This window comes from Cyprinodon tularosa, unplaced genomic scaffold (genome assembly GCF_016077235.1).
Source record: "Cyprinodon tularosa strain WSP-4 unplaced genomic scaffold, ASM1607723v1 ctg1304, whole genome shotgun sequence".
NCBI lineage: Eukaryota > Metazoa > Chordata > Actinopteri > Cyprinodontiformes > Cyprinodontidae > Cyprinodon > Cyprinodon tularosa.
Genome location: NW_024038120.1, coordinates 73,341 through 83,322, shown reverse-complemented (window position 1 = coordinate 83,322; position 9,982 = coordinate 73,341). Strand labels below are relative to the sequence as shown.

At 44.7% G+C, this 9,982-nt stretch overlaps 1 protein-coding gene across 1 annotated transcript in view; it reads left to right on the top strand.

Annotated features, from left to right (window-relative positions):
• Positions 1-697: 697 nt before the first annotated feature.
• LOC119778231 (proline-rich protein 12-like) overlaps positions 698-9,982 on the top strand; it is a 30,386-nt gene continuing 21,101 nt past the window's right edge. Inside the window, exons 1-3 of the mRNA XM_038277383.1 lie at positions 698-736; positions 1,003-1,074; positions 8,365-9,121. Coding sequence (XP_038133311.1) covers positions 698-736; positions 1,003-1,074; positions 8,365-9,121 — 868 coding nt within the window. The remainder of the gene's footprint in view (positions 737-1,002; positions 1,075-8,364; positions 9,122-9,982) is intronic.

The following is a 9,982-nucleotide window of genomic DNA, read 5'->3' as shown; positions in this document are numbered from 1 at the left end:
GTTCAGAAAGGTCCAAACAGACAGCAGCAAACCATTTGAAAACAAACCATGCAAAGAGCAGTGTTGCCAACTTAGCGCTTTAGTCGCTATATTTAGCCACTTTTCAGACCCCTCTAGCACTTTGATTTCTAAAAAGCTCCTAGCGCCAAATCTAGAGACTTTTTTCTGCTACTGGAGACTTTGGAGACAACATCTAAAAGCAGCGAACTCTGCTCTCCAGAGCGAGTAGATTGGTAACCCCGCCTCCTGCTCTCCTCTATCTTGTCTGCTGTCATGATTCATGCAGCTATTATTTCATCCAAATGAAAAATGGAGAACAGAGAAGCAGATCATGGCTTGTCTACAGTGAAAAGAAGGACTGGGTTATTTACTTTGGCCTTTTTGGAAACACAGGAAGGAGCAATCAGCTAAGTGAGCTTAGTGCTTGGAAAAAATCTTTCATTCCTTTAGAGACAGCATGAAAAGTCAGCTGAGTACAAAACATAGAGAGGAAAACAAGAAGAAAAGGGACAAGAAGAGAGGGACACAACCTAGAACAGATAATGGATGTCTATTCTATTAACATTTCTTTTTGGTTGTTTTGGTTCAGCAGTGGTTCTGGTCTTTAGTGTTCCTCTGGGGTCTCCAGGTTCTGGATCAGGGTTCTCATTGTGGTTCTTTTGAGTCCCAAAGAACCAGAATAATAGAATAACAGATAATGGAGCTGCTGATGGTCAGAGGGGGCTCACCACCAACAGTGAGGATATTCTTTTGAGACCCCTGACGTTAAAAAGCTGCTTTCTAAGAAAAGGACATTTTCATTTATTTGATGCCTTTAATTCTGCTGTGAAGATCTGTTGTTCTTTTAATTAAATATTACAATCAGCTGAATAAATAGTTGGATTTAGAAGCAAAGAAGGAAGTCAGCGCGCGCTGTGGACAACAGCAGCATTAAACAGGCCTATTAAAACCCTAAAGTCAAACCTCTCTCCTAACAAAAGCATCTTTCTGACTTCACTGCAGATGATGGTTTACGACTGGAAACAGGAAACAGACGCTGAATCCTGGGCTGATCTGCACAAACTCTCCACTTCAGTAAGTTTCTTTATATCCTCTGCAAAACCAGCAAAGCCTCATCTATAATTCATAGCTCATCTCTTCAAACTAATGCTTCTGGTGGAGGAAGGAGATTCTGTAATAGATTCACAGCTCAGGTGGCGGCCAGCTCCTTCCCAGCCTCAGATCAACCAAACATGGATGCATGTATGAACGTGTTTCCTGTTGGGTCCCAGAATCTGATTTAAGGGGTGGGGGGCGTGGGGGGGTTTGACTGACAGCCAGCTATGTCTGGATGACAGAATAGAGTGCAGAGAGATGCTAGTTGCCACGGCAGCTGTTGCCACAGTTACTGCAGTTTTCTGAAGAGGCCCCATGCTGCCACCTGCTGGCTGTTTGCTGAAATTAGCTGCAGAGCACCAGGAAATCTCTTCATTAGATTCTTATAGTGAAAAAACAGTTTTATCAGCATTCAAGAGCCTTTATTGTCTTCATGTCTCCTTAACAACCTTTTTCTGAGAGACACCAAGGCAAAATACATAAAGTCTATTTATCTGTGAGACCACTGCATGTCTTAGACAGCAGTAGGTTTAACAGTTCAGTCACGCAGTACAAATGTGCTGCTAATATCTGTTCCTTAGCTGGAATCATGCCTGGTTTTAACAAGTTGGGCCTCATGAAAGATTTCTGAAGGCTTTGATTCTGATTCTCTTCTATTAACCCTTTATAGGGCTAGCTGCTGCTTTTGGTTGCTTGTATTTCCTATCTGTCACTGAGGTCTAGAAGCTAAAAAGATTCATATCCAGCCATTCAGCAAAGATACTACTACGTGGCTGCACATGTCAGTTTGGCATTTGACCAATTAGATGAGCCCTTGGATGATGTCACCTACAGTAACTTCAGTTGAAAAAAAGGTAACAAGTTAAGAAAAAAGGCAAAACTCTAATTGAAAAGTTAAAAGGTTATGTCAAAAAGTTAATACGCAGCGTAAAAAAGTAACAAAATGTAGGTGTGTCTGTCAGAATTAATTTTCTAAGGTTATTTTTTAACAAAATAAAAATGTGTTTCTTTATCTCTTAGTGTTTTTCATAAAGCTCTTATGGAATAACTTTTGTTTTTTTATTTTATTTTATTTTATGGCAAGTTACATTTTGTTGTCAATACCCTGACCATCAAAATATACATATTTTTAAAAATGTTACTAAGGTAATATTTGGGATTTTAAAAAGCATTTCATTGAGTGCCCTGTAAAGGGTTAAGGCTGGATATGTGGAAAGCATAACTGATACAAACTGCTCAGCTGTCTGAGACGCCATCCATGCCCTGACCTTCATGCATCTTGCCTCTTTAGCCCAGGATTACACATAGCTCTCTTTTATCAGTCCGGCTCCAAGATGTGCTCATATCCTGTGTATTTCTAAAGACACGAAGGCTGTCCTGGTTAGATGGCCTCCGTACACACAGTGACATCCACCATGTGAAGGAAGGCCTTCTACTCTGTCTAATCTGGCTAACAGAATAAAAATGCACATGATGGATAAATAATAAACCCAACAGTGTGCAATAGATAAAAACTCCCTGATGGATTTGCAGTAGAATTCCCATTTCTCTGATTAACGATGACCTTAGAATTATTGGTGAAACTCCTGCAACATCCGATCAAAGTGGCTTCATTAAGGGAAGGCCTGCATCTACCAGTGAACGCAGATTAATAAATCTAATAGATTATTCCGACAGTGAAAACATTAAAACCAGCATATTATCACGAGACGCAGGAAAAGCATTTATTTTCAAACATATTTATTGTGAAACATTTCTTCTGACATCTATTATAAAAATAAGGATAGTAAAGACATACCGTAATAAACAATAACATTAACACAATGATGATGATAGTACCGAAAATAAAAAACAACCAGAAAGTATCCTGCTGTAAAGAAATGAAGTATCAAATACAAGAGCTACAGGACCCCCCACCCTCCCCCAGGAGTGCTACGCTTTGGTCACATTAGTTGTTTATTGACTGAAGGGAAGAGACCAACGGCTCCCTCAGTTTTTCTTTTGGAATGCATCATATTTTTTCCAGGTGAAAGGTGTCGGTCAGGTCTGATAGCCAGCACTTAAATGAGGCCACTTCTTTTTCCTTCCAATGTAAAAGGATCAGTTTTTTGGCAGTTATAACACCATATGAAAGGAGGCGCCGTTGTGCTGCAGTAAACTTTAAGAGCTCATCAGATATTCCCAGAATGATCAGAACAGGATCTGGGATTATCCGGACTTCCAGAATCCTGGACAGGAAATTAAATATATCGCCCCAATATTTTTGCAGTTCATGACATAGTGTGTGTGTGATAAGGTAGCCTCTGCGCATTCAAATTTCTCGCACAATGTCTGGAGTAATGTAGCCTATGTAGAATTTTAAATTGTATCAAACTGTGTCGGGTGTTAATGGAGCAGTCATGTATGTGTTCAAGGCATTCTTCCCACACAAACTAAGGTATTTGAGTTTGAAGTTCCGTTTCCCATTTGTCTTTTAGGGCATTTGTTTTAATGGAGATCTCCAAAGCATTTGGTGTTACCATTTCAAAGTCAGGGAGACATGTTTTAACAAATGTTTTAACATAGTTCCTAATCTGAAGATATTTGAAGAAATGGTTCTTTGGTAATTCAATTTTCTCCTGGAGTTGTTAAAAAGAGGCAAATGTGCCCTTAATGTAAAAGTCCCCAAAGCTTCTTGTCCCAGATTCCCTCCACACATCGAATGCTCCATCCAAAGCGGAGGGGATGAAGGTCGGGTCGGCTATTGGCAGCAGAGAGGACAGCACACCAAGATTGAAATGCTTTTTCAGTTGTTTCAATGTCCTAATAGTATCATGAATTATACGGTTATTCTTGTAAAATGTTCTGCAGATCGTCACATGTGCTAATATACCTGCTCTTATTGAATGCAGTAAACAATCTTCATGCTCCGTCTCCAACCCATTGAAAGGTGAAGGGTCATCCTCCAACCAGTGTGCGATAGAGTGCAGCCCAGCAGTAATGCTTGAAGTCGGGTAGTGCCAGCCCTCCAACAAATTTATGTTTACAGAGGTGTTCTTTTCTAATTCTGTGTGCTTTGTAGGTCCATATAAAAGGAAGAATGATGGAGTCTATTTTCTTAAAGAAAGGTTTAGTGAGAAATATAGGTTGGTTTTGAAAAAGGTAAAGTATCTGAGGGAGAAAGATCATTTTAATGACATTGACTCTTCCCAAAAGGGAAATTGGGAGCATTCTCCAAAGCTGAACGTTGTGCTCCAGTTTTCTTAGCAAGGCTGGAAAGTTGGCCTTATAGAAGGTGCTTTAGTTCTTGGTAATTGTCACTCCTAGGTAAGTTAAGCTGTCCTGGACTACCCACAGAGGAAGCTGTTTGAGCCGCTCCTGATCTACCAAACGTATTGGTAACAGTTCACTTTTACCCCAATTAATCCAATACCCAGAGAAAACACGAGCTAAAGACCTCCAATACTGAAGGGTTGGTTACGGGTGGTTCTGTGATATATAGCAATATGTCATCTACATGGGGGAAGAAGAGACGGGGTGCTTGGGGCTGGATTCGTTCATCACCCAGGCTGAAGTCACCGAGGCTTCGGGGGTGGACGAGATCCATCCTGAGTATCTTAAAGCTCTGGATGTTGTTGGGCTGTCATGGTTGACACGTCTATTCAGCATCACGTGGAGGTTGGGAACAGTCCCCCTGGATTAGCAGACTGGGATGGTGGTTCCCCTCCATAAGAAGGGGGACCGGAGGGTGTGTTCCAACTATCGGGGAATCACAATTTTCAGCCTCCCCGGAAAGGCCTATGCCAGGGTGCTGGAGAGGAGAGTCCGGCTGATTGACGAACCTCGGCCGCAGGAGGAGCAGTGTGGTTTTTGTCCTAGCCGTGGAACGGTGGACCTGCTCTACACCCTCTGCAGGGTGCTAGAGGGTTCTTGGGAGTTTGCCCAACCAGTCCACATGTGTTTTGTGGACTTGGAGAAGGCATTCGACCGTGTCCCTCGTGCTGCCCTGTGGGGGGTGCTCCAGGAGTATGGAGTCGGGGGCCCTTTATTAGGGGCCATCCGTTCTCTGTACAAGCGGAGCAGGAGTCTGGTTCGCATTGCCAGCATTAAGTCGGACCTGTTCCCGGTGCATGTTGGACTCCGACAGGGCTGCCCTCTGTCACCGGTCCTGTTCATAACTTTTATGGACAGGATTTCTAGGCGCAGCCAAGGACCGGAGGGGGTCTGGTTTGAGGACCAGCGGATCTCGTCCCTGCTCTTTGCGGATGACGTAGTTCTGCTGGCTCCCTCCTGCCAAGACCTAACGCGTGCGCTGGGGCGGTTCGCAGCCGAGTGTGAAGCGGCCGGGATGAGAATCAGCTCCTCCAAGTCCGAGGCCATGGTTCTCGACCGGAAAAAGGTGGCTTGTCCCCTTCAGGTTGGAGGAGAGTCCTTGCCTCAAGTGGAGGAGTTCAAGTATCTTGGGGTCCTGTTCACGAGTGAGGGAAGAATGGAGCGGGAGATCGATAGACGGATCGGTGCGGCTGCTGCAATAATGCGGACGCTGCATCGGTCTGTCGTGGTGAAGAGAGAGCTGAGCGAAAAGGCAAAGCTCTCAATTCACCGGTCGGTCTACGTTCCTACCCTCATATATGGTCACATCTGGATCATGACCGAAAGAACGAGATCCCGGATACAAGCTGCTGAAATGAGCTTCCTCCGCAGGGTGGCTGGGCTCTCCCTTAGAGATAGAGTGAGGAGCTCGGACATTTGGGAGAGGCTCAGTGTAGAGCCGGTTCTCCTCCACATCGAGAGGAGTCGGTTGAGGTGGCTCGGACATCTTCTTCGGATGCCCCCTGGACGCCTCCCTCGGGAGGTGTTCCAGGCACGTCCCACTGGGAGGAGGCCCAGGGGACGACCCAGGACACGCTGGAGAGACTATGTCTCTCGGCTGGCCTGGGAACGCCTAGGGCTTCCCCTGACAGAGCTGGAGGAGGTGTCAGCGGAGAGGGAAGTCTGGGAGTCTCTGCTTAGTCAGCTGCCCCTGTGACCCGGTTCCGGATAAAGCGGGAGACAACGAGTACGATTACGAGTCATCTGCATACAAAGAGATCTTGTTCTTAGTGCATTCGGTATGGTAGCCATGTATCCCGGGATGTGCACAGATGCATGCAGTTCTATGGCTAGGGCGAAGAGTAATGGACTAAGAGAACAACCCTGTCTAGAAGCTCTATCCAGCTGGAAGGGAGCCGAAAATGTCCGATTTGTTAGTATCTTAGCACAGGGATTATTGTACAGCAGCTTAATCCAGGACAGAAATGTATGGCAACACCCAAACGTTTCCAGGACAGCAAAGAGGTAGGGACATTCGGCCCGGGCAAACTTTGACCCCGGATAAGTGGAAGAAGATGGGTGGATGGGTGGATGGATGGATGGATGGATGGATGGATGGATGGGTGGATGGATGGATGGATGGATGGGTGGATGGATGGGTGGATGGGTGGATGGATGGGTGGGTGGGTGGATGGGTGGATGGATGGATGGATGGATGGGTGGATGGATGGATGGATGGATGGAACTTTTTGAGGCTGGGTGCATGGTTTTTCAGATTACCAGCTGAAATAGGTTACCAGCCTGGTGGTTACGTCATGCCTGGGTAGGTATACAGGAACCTGGGGTCCATAGGGTTGCCTGTCTTTGGGTGGGGTCTGTGCTGGAGGTCAGGGATGTTGTCCTCATCTGGTGCCTTGCTCCGCTGGAGGGTGGAGAACAGGATAACCCCGTTCCCCAGTTCTTTGCTCCCCATCTTTGATGCTTCCTATCACCTTCTATCACTCTAACACATGCATAGGATGAGATCAAGGGGACAAGATCATCACCAGGGTGGGTGCTTCCATGCTGGGGGTGGCCTCAACTATCCATCCAATTAACAGTATAGATCATCAATGCCTTTGATGTGATAGATAGATAGATAGATAGATAGATAGGTCACAGCCTTGATGTGGAAAGTGACCTTTGGCAGAGTTCTCTTTCTTCAAATGAACTATGCCATTCCCTCTTGATCCTTTTCTTCTTCAGCAGTATTGTATAGCGTAATGATGATGTCAGAATGGTTTCTTCTCAAGTATTTGGATCATTTCCCCCAAACTTCTTACAGTTTTAGTTCAGTTATGTTTGTTTGTGACCAAGTTAAATAGTGACATTGAATGTGATAACTTAGGTGCAGCTTTTAATGCTATCTTAGACACTATTGGCTTTGTTCAAATGTAAGTTCTCCTCTCCACTTTCTCTTTGCTCTGTGTCGCTGAGCAGTGCTGCAAAGTGCAAAAGCCTAGTTTATTCCCTTCACAATGCAGCCACTTTGAAAAAGAAGGACTTCAATAATAGGATGCTGGTTCCTTTGTTTAATTTAGAGTTAGTAATTTAAAGCACAATGCTAAGTAACTGGATAGAAAATGGCATTCTGCTCACCTACAGGTATCCCACTTAATCTGATATTTTATATGACTTGGGCTGTGAATTGGAGCTATATATACTGAGTTGAAATTAAAATGAATTGAGCTAATAACAACCTTAATGATTCATAAACTTGTTAAGAAATGAAAAGTTAAACTGGGCTTTTTCTTCCGTAATAAGACGTTTTTCTTTTGGAGTAAAAAGCGCCTTGTCTCTGCCACGTTTTAATCGGTCTTAGATTCTGGTGACCTTTTATATAAGAATGCTTCTTCTTCCTGTCTTCAAATGTTGGACTCTGGTCCCCATGCGGCATTAAGGTTCATCACAGACTGTAGAGCGATGACATCACTGGTACCTGTCCTCTCAGGTGGGATGGCCTTCCCTCTCTACCAGAAGGCAGTGTCATTGCTATGCTTTTATTTCCGAGGCCCTTCTTGGATTACTGCCCTCTTACCTTTGTACCTTTCTTCTTCAGTAAAGCGCGGCTTCTTCTGCCCTGAGATCCACCATCAGCTGTTGTTCTCTGTTCATTTTGCCCAAACAGACCTGGGGAAGAAAGCCTTTAGCTACGCTGCTCCTTCTGGGGGGAATATTTTACAAAGAAGCAGGAAGTTGACTGAGTTTTTATCTTAAAAATAGTTTAAGTTGAAAGTGAAAGAATTTGAAGCAGCCTCAATGATCTGTAATTGTTTTACTTATATATAAGTATTATATAATATATATATAATACTTATGTATATATGAAAAAGAGCTTTTTAATCTCAATGGGATTTTTTTCCTGGTTAAATAAAGGTAAAAAAAAAAGTCTTCACAACATGTTGAATACAGGCACTAATGAGATCTTCTTTTTTCCAGGCTGAGGAGAAAGACTTTGACTTCAGACCTGGATTAATGGCGTCTTTTCTGGACTCCCTAAGGACAGGAAGGAAGGAGTCTGACCTCACACTGGAAGCCCTGGACGCCTGTTCCTCTTTGAAGGGGGGGATCAGGCCTCTGTCTTCATCCCCTCCATCCCTACCACTACCTTCTCCACCTCTAGAAGCATTCAATGAGGAGGGGCAGGGTGGGGGGAATGACTTAGCGCTTAGCGGCTGCTCTAGTCCCTCCAAGCCTCTGGATGACGACCTGAAGCGGAACCTAGAGACGCTGCCATCTTTCTCCTCAGATGAGGAGGACTCTGTTAGTAAAAACCAGGACTTGCAGAAAAGTATCTCATCCGCCATATCGGCTCTCTACGACACCCCGCATGCATTGGCTGCTGTGATGGCCTCCACCATCATCAAGACCCCGCCTAGCCCCTCACCCCCGACACCCCAGGAGCCGTCTCTCAGCCCCCCTCTGTCCGCCCTGCCTCCTCTCACTCCCACTGTGGGGAACATGAATAATCAGACTCTGACGCAAAGCCAGGATGACGTACAGGGCGAGGAGCAGGATTTGATCACCCCACCGCCAAGCAGACTAAAAACCGAGGAGGGAGATCACGAACAACAAGGTGAAGAAGAAGAGGAGGAGGAGCAAACTGAGAATAAAGAGATAATGAAAGAGACAGGAGACCATGACAGCCAAGAAGAGGAGAAACTGACTGAAAGTTTGGATGCTCCGAAAGCTGAAGGTAATGCAGAAGGATGAGCTGAGGGATTACTCTGCTGTTTGGGTCATGCACTGATCCAGGAGAGCAAAGCCTGTACCTGTAAGACCCAGATCTACTAAAGCTCTGGCTTTATAAAGACAGGTTTACAGCCTGCACAAAGCTGATCTACTGACCAGCCTTAGATAGAAAGCCTCATTTACCTTTAGAAATGTAAAATTAACCTTGACCAGCAGAGTGAACTTACCATCACTAATGTTTCATCAGACCTGTCACAGGATGGGTTCAGGTCTACTTCTATATTTCTATAGGAGAGAGAATATTCAGGCTGTGCATTTGGAGCCATAACCTCTGACTAATCAAATTTTGGTCCCGCTGCATGTCACATAGTGACGCACACGGCATACCCCTCTCCTCATTGTTTTATGCCCAGGGTGTGTGAAATGTGGTGGCAGAAACTAGAGGAAATGTTCCATGAACTCCAAAGTAAAATCTCGCTGCCATTATCCCCTCCCTTACCCTAAGCATAACCCCCTAACCTGAAGAAACACTGCCATACATGCTACTGCAGACTCCTAAAGCTACCAGCCGTTAGCATCCTCATCCTACCTGGCAATGTAGCAATAAGAATTGTTGTCTTGTATGTAAAAAGAACAGCTCAAGCAACTGATATAGAACTACAGATACAGATACAGCATTATCTTGATACCATCACTGAAATATATCCACCCTGAATCAATATGAAATGAATAAAGTGGCTGAAGATAAAAATTGCTGAGTACGTAACCGGATCCAAGCACCTGTAGGTGTTTGTGAGGGTAAGCTTGTGTGTGTAATGTTTATCTATGGGGAAAAGCTCAAAAGTGGTTGTGAAGACCCCCCCGA